At 34.3% G+C, this 14,070-nt stretch overlaps 1 protein-coding gene across 1 annotated transcript in view; it reads left to right on the top strand.

The window, feature by feature from the left end:
- Nucleotides 1-14,070, top strand: part of PLXDC2 (plexin domain containing 2) — a 430,861-nt gene that overhangs the window by 193,432 nt on the left and 223,359 nt on the right. The window contains exon 3 of the mRNA XM_004425310.3: nt 7,812-7,958. Coding sequence (XP_004425367.1) covers nt 7,812-7,958 — 147 coding nt within the window. The remainder of the gene's footprint in view (nt 1-7,811; nt 7,959-14,070) is intronic.

The following is a 14,070-nucleotide window of genomic DNA, read 5'->3' as shown; positions in this document are numbered from 1 at the left end:
TCCCATATTTTATGTGTTGCACAATAATCTGACCTCACAATAGATTCACACACACACACATACACATCTAATCTTACATTCTTGTGGGTCACTTGACTAAACTCTTGTGAAGAATTGATAAAATAAGTCATGCCTACCAGGAGTCATAGACAAGATATTGCTAGAGTGATAGACTACGCTGCAAATAGATCAAATAGGTAAAAATCCTTAGAAAAATGGAGAAAGTATGTGTAAGTATCCAAAAACAATATGTAAAAGATGTGCATAATGAGAACTGGTGCAATAATCTGATATAATAAACAGGAGATAGGGGAATTGATTTTCATTCTTCTGATGCTATATTGGTAAATTGAATTGTATTCCATGTAATTGTTCTTAGTATCTGGAGAGGGTATTGCTATAGTATTTGCCGATGTATACTGAAGGCTATTTGAAGGTAATATGTGCTGTTCCTATGGTGCTGAAATTGAGTCAGGCTAATTTAATAATCCTTTATATTCTGTTATATTCAATTGTGTTTAAATACATTGGGCTAACCCAGTGAAAGACAGCTCAGTACTGTCTTCGCTTTTTATTAATAGAGACACTCATATGACCTAAGTATCTGCCCACACCACTTCCCTTTAGGTCACCCTTCTTCTAATGTAGTTGGGAAAGGTGGGATTTTCCTGTGGTCTACTCCCTGTCTCATGATGTTCTCAGTGCTCCCAGCACAGCTGGGAACCGCCACTCATGCTGCTCACAGCTTCTGCAGGTCTAGGTCTCCTGCCTTCCTCTGTATCATTTTACCTCTGGGAAAGAGGAATTATGTGCACAGGGAAGTTCACACTTTCAGTCCACTGAAGTGAACTGAATGCATAACTGACTTCACTGAAGTGACAGAATTTATTAGTGACCAAGCCCCTGAGAACTAGAGATCAGGTCACTGCGTGCACATTTAATGTCTTAAACCACACTACATTTCCCTTCCCCTCAGCCCTTTTCCGCCTTCCTTTCTCTACCCACAACTTTGTCGGAATGTAGCTATGTCTCCAGCCTACTGCCTCTTTGAGATCCTTGAAAATATGTCCTAGAAATAAGCCAGCAGATTATACTAGGATAATAACTAAAAGGAAAACATGAGCGACAACATAAAAAGCTTTTTGTAGAATTATAGACAGCCAAGATCTTGCAGTGCTATAGAATAATTCTTCAGCATGTCCTCCTACATTCTATCAAAATGTTTCTCACTGAAGATATATTGTACCTTATACACATGAAACAAAAAATTTCTGCATATATGAGTGAACAAAGAAGAGGGATGATTTGGTGATGCTTCTGTAAAATGCTAACAACATAAAATCATTTTATAAAGATTCAAATTCTAAGTAATCTCTGGCTCAAAATTTAGTAGAAATGAATATTTTCATTTCTATTAAGGCTGGTTTCATTCACAGTAAGTAGAGGAAAAGATTGCATTCTACATCAATTAGGTTAGCAAAGCTAGTATTTTAAAGAAAAGGTTTAATGGAAATTTATATATTTCATTGAGCAGTTTTAAGTTATTGACCTTGAAGCTCTACGTTGAGTATGAGTGTCTGATTTACAGTATGCTAAAAGAGTCTTCTCCAAACACTTTTCAAAGTACCTATTATAGAAATTTTGTATTAACTGTATATAACCTTGTGGCCTTGTGTCTTTTGATAGTTGTTGGTAGTTTGACTCCAAGAATCAACAATTGATACTTTTAAGCATCTTCACATATTTTTTAGTGCTTTATGTGAAGAAAAAGAAAAGAAAGTGGTTATGTATAATGATTATTTTTAAAAAATCAAATAATACAGGGGCCGGCCCGGTGGCATAGTGGTTAAGTGCGCGCACTCCACTGCGGCGGCCCGGGGTTTCGCAGGTTCGGATCCGGCTGCACACCGACGCATGGCTTGTCAAGCCACGCTGTGGCAGCTCCCATATAAAGTAGAGGAAGATGGGCATGGATGTTAGCCCAGGGCCAATCTTCCTCAGCAAAAAAGAGGAGGATTGGCATGGGTGTTAGCTCAGGGCTGATCTTCCTCACACACACAAAAATCAAATAATACAGATTAAGGGGGAAAAAAACTCTCCAAATCCCATTGCATCTAGAAATAACCAATCAGTATATGGTAAATATCTTTTACACATATCTCTCTCTCTGTATATATATATATATAATAAGAAAGTATATGGAGATAGATAGGAGAGCAGATAGAGATATACATTTATATTTAGATAGATGTAATTTTATAAAATTGGGATTGCACCATAAGTACTATATTTGAGGAAAATAATGAATTAAACTTTGTATCTGCTGGCCTTTGACAGCATGTATGTCATCTGTAGGGTATTAGTTTCAGACTTTTGCCTCAAAAGGTCCTTCTAAAATTAAAAATTTGGGTTTATTATTTTTTAAAACTATATTTCTATACTTCAGATTTATATATCTATTACCTGATAGGAAACATGATAATTGACTTAGACTATTATTTTTATATTTTCATTGTTGATATCATTTACATTCTGATTTATAACTATAATAACTAACTTGTTCTGTTTGTCTTAACATTAACTTCCATGGAGTCTGTGCTCACCATCAGAATGTTTACTACAGCTTCTCCATTCCTGTGACCATGTTTGATTCACTCCTTGGTTGATTAGTTGTATAATTAGGTATTACATTTCTTTTTGTGTGTGTGTGAGGAAGATCAGCCCTGAGCTAACATCCGTGCTAATCCTCCTCTTTTTGCTGAGGAAGACCGTCTCTGAGCTAACATCTATTGCCAATCTTCCTCCTTTTTTTTTTTCCCCCAAAGCCCCAGTAGATAGTTGTATGTCATAGTTGCACATCCTTCTAGTTGCTGTATGTGGGATGTGGCCTCAGCATGGCTGGAGAAGTGGTGCGTCGGTGCACGCCTGGGATCCGGGATCCGAACCTGGGCCGCCAGTAGCGGAGCACGCACACTTAACTGCTAAGCCACGGGCCGGCCCCAGTATTACATTTCTAAGAAAGTCTCATTTATGGTATATTTCCTCTGTATTTGTATATATTAGAAATATGTTTGTTGCCTTTATACTTAAATTACAACTTGGTTGGGCAAAAATTACTTGAATCACAATTTCCTTCTCTCAGATTGTGTAGACATTGTTTCCACTGGATATTGTGGAGAAGTATCAGACTAAGTAAGGTTTTTTCCCTCCTTATAAATAACTTGATTTGTCTTTCTAGATACGTATAAGACTTCTGCTTCTTTTTTTTTAATCTATGAGAAATATCACCAGAAATTTCTTAGCATTCAAAATTCTATTGCAAATTTTCTTGGGACATGGTATATAGAGTCAAGTCTTTCTTCATCTCAGAAAAATTGTTCTTCTAATATATTTTTAGAAAACTTTTCTATGCCAACCACATAGATGTATGATCTCCTTTTTTATATAATTTATATGATTATCTATCTTAGATATTTATTTCATTCTTCTTTTCCATTTCATCTTATGTACGTTTCTGTGTCCTGACTAGTAATTTAGTCATATTTATTCTGCTATTGTTACTACTAATGAGTTCATTTCTGTAATATTTTTCTGAGTGCTACCAGCTCACTCCTTTTCTCCTACTGTTATTTTACCATATCCTTTGGTTTCTTCTATCAACATGATTTTTTTATATCATGAGAACTACTTTTTAACTCTTTGTTTTTGAGGAGTTTAATATACACAAGTAATATTTTAAAATAACTTTACCTTTAAATGTACTATGTAGTCCTTGTGAAATCATTTATATAAGAATGAAATATATTTATATATTAACACCTGGAAAGAACCCTTCAGTTATAATATTTGAACCATTTGTATATATTTGAACCAATTATAGTAATTTGAACGATTCAAATTATAATATTCTTTTATTTATTATGAACTGTCTTTGAGAGGTAACCAATTGGTTCAGTGTTAAATAACTTTACCTAAGAACTTTGATTATGTTTATGTGTCCATATAATTCAAATGAATAGCACAGTGATGTTCACACAATATATTCTTGATTTTTTTTTTTTTTTAGTTCTCAATGAAATGAATTTAGAGTTCAAATGCTATTACTTCGTAAGGCAATGTGAGGCACCCATAAAAATTATCCATCATAAAATCAACTTAACAGCCATGATAGAAGAGAAGACAACATTTGGGTTAGGAATTGTGTAAATTGATTGTTGCAGAATGGTTAGGCTACAGTTATGATGACTTTCTCTGTATTTTTGTTGTCTGTCCTCTGTTTGTTTACAGCTGCACATTTCTAGGCATGTTTGAGAAGCATGGATTTATAGGATTTATAGTTACCTACTGTGTCATCCACTTTCAGTAACAGTTGGTTTCCTAAATGAATTGGCGACTAGGTGTATCACAGCAGTGTTTTGTTTTATTTTCTATGGTGTCAGAAATAGTTTGCTTTCAAGCAGAAAAGGAAAATCTTTGTGCTTGAAGTGTCTTTTAACAATTCTTTAAGTACCATTACTTCTATAAAGGACAAGATGTGATTTGAATAATTTAGTAGTGCTAAAATGTCACATTTTTAAGACATCTATTTTATGACTTTCCTAAATAACTGAGCCAAACACCTCTCCCTGGAGTTTAACAAATTGTGTCTCTAAATTCCAAGGTAAACAATAAATCGACTTCCTCTTTGATTAAAAGTTGCCGTGACAACTTGGAAAACTTGAGCTAAGGAAGTCAAACACCAAGCCCAAGTCTTTGGCTTTTCAATATTTTCAAAGATATGATATTGTTTTGAGCAGCTCTGTTTTAAGTAAAATTGAAGGTGTATTTTCACAAAGCCAGATAAGCGATTGTAATCAGACAAAATCATATATTTTTACAGATAATCTGTTATTTAAGCACAATGATATTCTTATTCTTTATGTTAACTTTAAAGCTATTTTTTTTATTAATTACAGAGATTTAGAGGTTAAGGGAAATACTAAGTCATGTTAGATATGTTGATTGCAACAATTATACTGAACTCTATAAGTCTAATTTTAAAGAAAATATCTATTTGGTAATTGTGTGGGACTTTGGCAGCATCCTAGAATCTGTTACATAATTCAACTAAAGATTACATCTCTGACCTTACTATTGCTGAACTCTTTATGATAATACTAGCAAGAGGGAGAAAAAATTAAATTTTTTATGTAAACTCATTGAGTATTTCCTTCAAAACCACCCTTTTATACCCCATTCATTGAAAAATTAAATGAACCATTATCATTCGTTATTCAGACTTGACGATTTCTGACAGGTTAGCTACAAGTTTCCATTTCTGCTGTGTGATTAGCTAGAATAACCGAACTGACTGGGAGATGTTTTTTATCCAGATCTATAAATCTGTAGACAAGGTTGCCCTATTCAATGTTGCTTAAGTCTCCTTTGGTCGCAAGTTAGGGAAATTTGTTTGTCAGCTAGAATTCTTTTGGTTGACATTAACCCAACTCAAGGTGTTTTAGCAATAAAAGAGATTTAATGGTTCATCTAAGTCAGCAAGCCCAGGAGTAGGTCACACTTAGATGTATTTGATCAGGGATCTGGCTTTTTCTTTGCAGTGACCATGGTTCTATCCTTATCTATGTTTACTTTATGCTCATGCAGGGTTTCCTCATGGTAGCAAGATGGTGGCAGTAGTTTCAAGTCTCACACCTACACATCTCAGCAGTCAGAATAAGGGAAATTATCTTCTCCCTACCTAAACTTCTAGATGTCTCACTGGTCTTTCTTAGGTTATATGCTCTTGATACCCACCAGCCATTGTGGACAGTGGAATGACCTGTGCAGAATGGCTTGTGCCCAATGTGAAGGAGAGTACCCACCTCAGAAGCTTCCAGTGGTGAAGCACCAGACAACTGAGAGGAGTTGAATACATGTTGGAGACACAACCACAATGCTTGTTACACCTAGAACCCAGGCAATCAGTGTCCTAATGTTCTAGAAAGGAGTGCTGGAAAACCACCAGGATATCAAATCTCTCTCGGGCTGCATGGAATCTTATTCTTGCTTCTCTCTTTGTATCTCTTTTTTTTCTTCTTTTTCTGCAGAACTTTCTTATCTTTCATCATGGGTGTATACATAATTTGTATGTGATTTCTAGAGTTTAATTAGAGGTTTACTTAGGATCTTTATTATCACTATTTTTAAAAAATCTTACTGTTAACATTTAATCACTCTTCTCAAGATTTACATTTAAGGTCATATTCTTTCTTTTAGTCATGAGGCAAAATCTATTTAGAATACTACTTAGAATATTCCTTTCCTTTATGTAGTCAGTTTTATATATATCTAGCCTGATGATTTGTGAAAAGGTACATGGGATTCCTGTTTTGATTGGATTTTAAGACTAATTGTATTTTATTTAATTAGCACTTAAATAATAAATGCATTAGACAAAATTCACATCCTAAACTTGATTATTCAAATCATAGACCCTCTGTTCACTAAACATTATTCTTACACATACCTGAATGTTTTCAAATATATTCTATCTAGCAGGTTCCTGAAATTGATAAGCACAATTACATTTTATGGTAAAAAAATTTTATTGCAATCTGAATTATATGTCAGGATCATAAGATCAAGAATCATATGATTTTTCTGGGTGTTCCTCAGCAAAATTGCCTTTTAAAACATCTAAATCTCTACACTGTGTGAGAAACATGAAAAATAAAGATTTTGTGACAGGCACCATGGTGATGATAATGAGAATTCAAATGAAAGTAGAATTTAATAACCCAAATTATAGGGAAAAAATGTATAATCTCCATTTGTAAGACTATTAACTGAAAGCAGGCTCTAATATAACCCTAGTTTTAAAGAAGAGAAGTTTGAATTTGTTGTCACTCAATAGTAATTATAGTTCAGTTTTTCAGTAAATAGTTCCAAAAGTGACACTTTTGTTTCAACAGCAATTAGAGAGATCCCTGGCATTATTGTGGTAAGAAAGATGATTGTACACAGAGTGTAAGTTTTCCTCTGTTTTGTTTATGTAACAATTTCTTCTAAAGAGGCTTATTAATTTGATATTTTTTTAAATCTAATTCACTTCCCTTAAAGGTTATTTAACCTATTTGGCTATTTAGAACAGTGTTAACATTTCTAACTTTATAGTATGGCTTTTTGTTTGTTTTTTTAAGAATTTTAGGGGCAACGTTTCTGTTCTTTTCTTTTCTTTTGAAAACTGACTTTTTTTTTTCCTTTTTAATGGAACTCTGTCTATAGCTCTGTAAATTATGTAAGTTGGGTATGTAGTCATTTAAATGCTTCTTTTTTTTTCTAGCTTTATTGAGATTTAATTGACATAACATTGTGTAATTTTAAGGTGTACAGTGTGTTGATTTGATACGTTTATACATTGCAAAATGATTACCACCATATTATTAGCTAACACCTCCATCACAACGCATAATTACCATTTCTTTTTTGTGATGAGAACATTTAAGATCTACTCTCTTTGCAACTTTCAAGTATATAATCAGTATTATTAACCATATTACCATGTTGTACCTTAGATCCCTAAAACTTATTCATTTTATAATTAGAAGTTTGTACTCTTTGGCCAACATCTTTCCATTTTCCCACGCCTCAGGCCCTGGTAACCACAATTGTACTCCTGTTTCTACGAGTTCAGCTTTCTTAGAATCCACATATTAAGTGAGGATATACAGTATTTGTCTTTCTCTGTCTGACTTATTTCACTTAGCATAATGCCCTCAAGGTCCATCCATGCTGTCTCTGTTCTTGATGTGCAATATTCTTTATTATTACAGGAGGACACAGACCACAATTACTATATATCTCGGATATATGGTCCATCTGATTCTGCCAGCCGGGATTTGTGGGTGAACATAGACCAAATGGAAAAGGACAAAGTGAAGATTCATGGAATATTGTCCAATACTCATCGGCAAGCTGCAGTAAGTGCTTTGACATTTTGAGCTTCTTTTTTGCTGCTGTAAAAACTTTTTGCTCTAATTGGTGTATGAACATTGTTTGCTGTGATCACTTTTCAAGTATATTTAGTTCTGCAATTGCAATTTAGATTAATAATTGCAGGTAAGAAATTATAGAAAATGAAAAGAATTACTTTGAGAAGCCACCATTAATTTAACTATTAATTTAATTAAATAAATTGACCATTAATTTCCCTAGTAAGATGATGAGTTGCACATTCAAAGTTGAGATCGATCTTGGATGATCTTCAATTTTCTTGTAATACATGAATTTAGAGATTTTTTTAAAAGTTACATTAATTTGGTATCTTCCATTTTACATGGGTTTATTACTCTTGTCTGAAAAAAAATTTAACCAAAAATATTATTATTTATGATTGAGATAACACGTCAACCAAATTATGGATCTAAGTGAAGAAGTTTGATATAAAGAAAAAGATTTAAATCTAGAAGTCTCCAAACACATTTTAAGCCTGAGTTCATCATTTACCAGCTGTGGTTCTTTAAACAAATAATTTAACTGTTCTGATGCACAGTCTTCACATCTGTGTAGTGGAGATGCCAGGAGATAGTAATACAGATTTCACTCACCTTACATGATCATTGATTTCCTATTCTACCAGTCAGGCTGAGTGCTTACATAGATGAGATTTTCAGCCTTCACAACAATCCTGTGATTTAAATATTATTACCATCCAGGTATTGCAGATGAGAGAACTGTGTCTTGGAAAAGTCAAGTAACACACCTAAGAAGCTCCAGCTATTAAGTGGTGAAACTGGGATGTTAACCTACAGTCAAGCCCACACTCAAAATGTGTGTGCAAAATTGATCACACTTGGTTCTCAGAAGTTTTTGATAATCGTTTTCTGATACATGCCTGATTTAACATTTTAAAAGTTATTTAGTTTTGCTGTCATGGATAATATCAGTGATCTTGGAGCCATATCTTGTTCAGTTCAGCATGAAAACAAAACTTTAACCTTTGAAGTGTTATTGCCATTATTGATATAAAGATAGAACAAATAGAGTCAATGATGGAGGGATTTAAAGAGGCACTGATTTGATAAATGTAAAATACCAAAATTTTTGGCCAGCAGCCTTCATTGTCTGTATGTAGACTTTCCTATTTCAGGAGATCAGCTTCTAACAGTTAAAATGGAAGTTAATTATAATTCATCAAGGTGATTCATTGAATTTTCAGTGTAGAGTTCCTGTTTTCTGAGACTGAGAAGCACACAAAGTAGCCACCTCGCCTTGCTGAATTCCATCACCCTTTTTCTTTTCCATATTCAAGCATCGCCAGGCAAGATGACAGATTCAGAAACGATTCACTGTCTGGTTTAGAACAGATCTTCAAAAGAAGAAAAAATGAGAATGATTAGATTAGGACCATCTCTATCAGGAATTGATTGCATCTGACAGTCTTCTCACTATATTACAGTGCCTAGTAGTGTAAAATGTACTTTGTAACAGTTTGAATGTTGGCGTAGCCACATGGAGGTTCCCTCAAGTGGCCCAATTCTGGTGTGCCACTATGGGTGATATCCCTTGGCCATCAGTTAAAATGTTAGCTGACCTTTTCTTACACATTTTCTCCTGTGCCCTCCCAAGGATGAGGCAGTTCATGTGACCTGTCTTTCCTTGAAGATTTGCTTCTCTTTGGAATAGGGTTTGCTTGGTTGCCTTGTGACCTCAGTTCTCTGATAGTCTCAAGAAAAATTATGATGATGTGAATGATCCATTGTTTCTCATTGTTAGTGTGAGAGTGACATTGTTTGTGGCTTTCAGCACCAAAGTTTGGCCTAAACACAAATGGAAAGATGTGAGCTTCAGCTTGCAACTTATCTGGTGCTCCATGCATTGATTTTTAAATATATATCATTGGGAGAAACCTTTGTTTTAGCTACTCTGTCATTGTCATAGCTTGGTTTCTTGGTTTTTCATGAGCATTTAAGCCATTATCAAACATTTCTTAGAGTTAGAAATTGGATCTATACCTACTTTCCCTATCACAAATAACAGAACACACACATACACAAACACACGTATCCAGGTACACACTTCCATTTACAACAACAGAATTGATAATATTACTTATTTTCCTTTTTCTTTTGGAAAAATTTGCCACTTGGACTCCTTCCTTTAAATAAGTTTTATATCGTGGAACTTAAAAATTTACTTACCAGAATATTTTTAAAAAATTTTCTACAAACATTCTTTCATAATTGTGATTGTTAAATATTAGTCTAAGATTTCCACATTGTGGAGAGTGATCCATGTTTTAATATTTCCTCAGTTGACCTCCCCACCTTTCCAATCCTGCCTGATTTTCTTTGCTCCATTTCTATTACACCTTCCTGGGAGTAGAATTGGGTTTTAAAGATGATGACAAAATTGTAACGTTGAGCCAGGGGCTCAATAATGACACATACACCCTCTTCCCTCCACCTGTCTCCACATACACACACACAACACGGGGTCCAAGCCACAGCTGCTCTCCCCTGTGATGTTGCTGAAAGGCTTTGGCACAAGGGAAAATGGGAAATGAGAAACACCAATCACCGTTATTAATTAGGTTTGCTGATGTCATAATTATCATAATCCTTGATGCAAAGATCTCTGGTAATTTGGCTCGAAACAGGATTTAAATTTAAATGCTAAGGGGAAGAGGAGTGTTTCTCAAATCTTTTCACCAGTTGGTGTAATTTGCATGCCCAAGGGCATGCATTCTGTCAACAAATTAGAGCAAAAAAAAGAAAAGAAAAATCTAGCTGAGGCAGACTCCGGGGCAGTTGGCTAACTAATCCAGCCCTGGGTAAACAGGAGATGGATTGAGATAGCTAGAAAGTTGGATTATTGAAGATGCAGCTTCCTTCCCCCTTCCCAGCTTCCTCAGAATGGGTCAGAGGAACATAATGGGAGTGTCTGACCTGGAAACATAATTTTTTAAAGAAATATTTTCCCTTCCACCACCATCATTTATAAATGTGATTCAAACAGTAGTTTGGAATCTTAGATTAATATTCTAGAAAGAGGAGGAATGTGGAAGTAGAGTAAGAGTTTTCCCTTTTGTCCCATCCACGATAATATCATATAGTTTCAAAGCAGAATAAAACTTAGAAATCATTTAATTCACATGTTTCACATGCCAAAACACACTGATCTTTCTTTCCTTTTATAATGTAAAGCATACTCATTAGTATTTATATTGCATATATGAGTACTGCAATTTGATTGCATGTTCCTTCAAATCTCCCCATTGTCTTTTGTTTAAATCTCTCCCATTGTCCTTTTTGGTTTAAATAACACTTCTTAAATTGTTATTGCAAAAAAAGCAGATGTTAAAACCTAGTTTTACAATTGGAGAAATTAAGGAAGGAGCATGTTTTCCTAGGTTAAGGAAAGTGAAAAATTTCTGTAAGTCCCTACCATATGGCAAGCAATGTGCTAGGCACTTTATATTCAAATACTGGTACTTATTTGAGTTTTTTGTCTTTTATTCAAAGTTGCACAGTTGTCAAGTTGCAGATCTAGAAATTTCTGACTAGAAACCTAGGAACCAGTCCTGACTTATTTCTTTTCCTCTGTGTGGACTTTCAAATTCCACAATTTCAAGATTTACTTCTATACTTTTATATCCATATTATTTATTTTATCTCTGGGCACAAAGTTTGATTCAACAGCCAGACAATTAGAATTATTTTGCCTTTTGAAATCATGGTTTATGAAATTCTGATTCACAACTTCCAGAGAAGTACCACCGTCTTGGTGGAAGGAGCCCTGGGCTATAGAAGTTACAAGACCTTGGCTCCAAAACTCATTTCCTTGAGTCTGGCCTCTCTGTACCTCAATTTTATAACCTAGAAGAAAGGGGAAAAAATGCCTGCCTTGACTACCCTCCAGTGCAATTTCAAGAATAAAAATGAAATAGATATGAAAGGACACTGAAAACATCAAATAACAATGAGATTGTAAGACATTGTTATTTGAAAGTCCTAATTCTTTACAACAAAAAAATAGTAACCTCAAATAAGTTAATTCCTAAGTACTCTCTCAGTCTCTCTCTATAGGTAGATAGATATGTATCTATATATTTATATCTATATTATATCTCTGTATAATTTTTTGCCAAGAAATTGCCAATGTGCTCTTTGCCAGACATAAATACACTCTGGCTTAAAAAAAATGTATTTTTCTATATGTTGGTAGGAAGATTGATTCTTTAGATAAGAAACACCAGCAAAATGAAATGAAGTGCTCTTCTCTATCTCTCCATCATAATGCAAGTGAGGTTTTTGATGAAACTTATATGGTTTTTGATGTGGTGCATTGTTCTAAATTTTAAAAACTAGATTGTTCTTGGTGGGGATGCTCAGACTACTTGAATATGTACAGAAACTTTCATTAAACAAAAATTGAGTTTTCTGGAGGTATTTTTTTTTCCCAGGAAAATAACATCATTTCAACTAGGATTTCCGTGGGTCTTACATTTGCCTAATATTGATGTTGGGAGAGCTAAATTTGGATGCCCATGATGACTTTAGCCAGTTGTTTTCACATACTGCACAATTTCATTTGTTCTGTGCATCAGAAAATCTGTTGATAAGTACTTATTTTTCTAAATGGTTAACTCAACAGCTTTTCTAAATGAACTCAATTTTATTTGCTATCTCTGTTGGGCTATTATCTAGACCACACATTTTTGCCTGAGTTCTGTTCACAGTGTCTAACAATAAGTTGCTTTTATTTATTTTTATTTTTGGCTGGTTGAATAAACTTGCTGCATTCCGTCTTTTGAGTTGCCTCATTTCAAGTAAGACATACACAGTTCATCAAACCTGGTTTTGCTCACCTTTGTTGATAGGATTTTCCTCTAGATGAATAACAGACTGGATGAGTTGTGTCTGCCTATGTCTCGCTAGCTTAATTTTTGTTTAATTCATTCATTTTACCATTATTATTATATTTGTCACTTATCAATTTTGGCAATAATTCTCTCTTTCCTGAAGAAAGTGTTATTTGAGGGCCTTTTGTGGAAAAGCAAGGACTGCCTTTGTCCCATTCCACAAAACTAACATGAGATCAGAGTGACTGAGTCCCTCTGTCTGCCAGGCGAATGAGCTGGTCCTCCTGCCTCAAAGGCAATTAATACGTGGAAAGATCTAGTCCCTCTTTCACTGATGGCATTAATGACATAGAATAAACATTCCTTAGGCCCATCTAATATTTTAGACAGGGAAAGGACCTTGGAAATTCTTGAAGATAGAGGCCTTTTGAAGTGCACAGTGTTCAATTTTTATGCATGTAACAAACCTTAGTTTTCCAAAGCAAGAACATAGCTACTTTGAAAAGAAAAATCATACTTGAGTTCATCATATTTCAGTTCCATTTAATCTTATTTCTCCATATTGTGTCTTTAGTGGAGGATGGGCATCATTCTTTATGTAAAATTACAGTCATAGGAGGTAATCTTATACATTCTCTGTTACCAGTGATGGCTGTAAAATAATTCTAGATAGATAAATATCTTAGCTTTTCAAAGTCACAAGTGAGGTAGGTGAACACTTAAGGTTTCTGTGAAACTCTCTTAGAAGGTTTCACATTAATCTTTTATAATCATAAATGCTGCTAAAAAGGGACCCACAGCCGTGTCTCAGGTGGAATGAATAAGTCCATTTACTTCTGTCTTTCATCCTAGATCCTCTTGTCCGACCTATTTTTGGTCATCTTTTCTGAGCTCTCTTCATGAGTCCATGAAGATTTAACAAGGGTTAATTTTAGACAACATGAGTGCAAAACATATTCTCATCCTGAAGTTATTAAATGATAAAGCTTTCACATGACTTTTTTGCAAGGAAAATGTTTTGTAACACAGAAAAGTTAGCAAAATAGAAATGGAATATAATGTTCTTTAAGAGTAAATACTACTAAAAGCAAGTGGGCTTAATTGTTGTGAAAAATCTTATATTATAGGTGATAAAAGACTTAAGACATTTTGGGCTTGAGAGTTTTGGGACAAGTTAGTATTTTAGTATCTTTTAAAAATATTTTTTATACTTGTTTTCAATATCTTTA

This window comes from Ceratotherium simum, chromosome 32 (genome assembly GCF_057802395.1).
Source record: "Ceratotherium simum simum isolate JZ-2026a chromosome 32, ASM5780239v1, whole genome shotgun sequence".
NCBI classification, from domain to species: Eukaryota; Metazoa; Chordata; class Mammalia; order Perissodactyla; family Rhinocerotidae; genus Ceratotherium; species Ceratotherium simum.
This window is presented reverse-complemented; position numbering and strand designations above follow the sequence as displayed.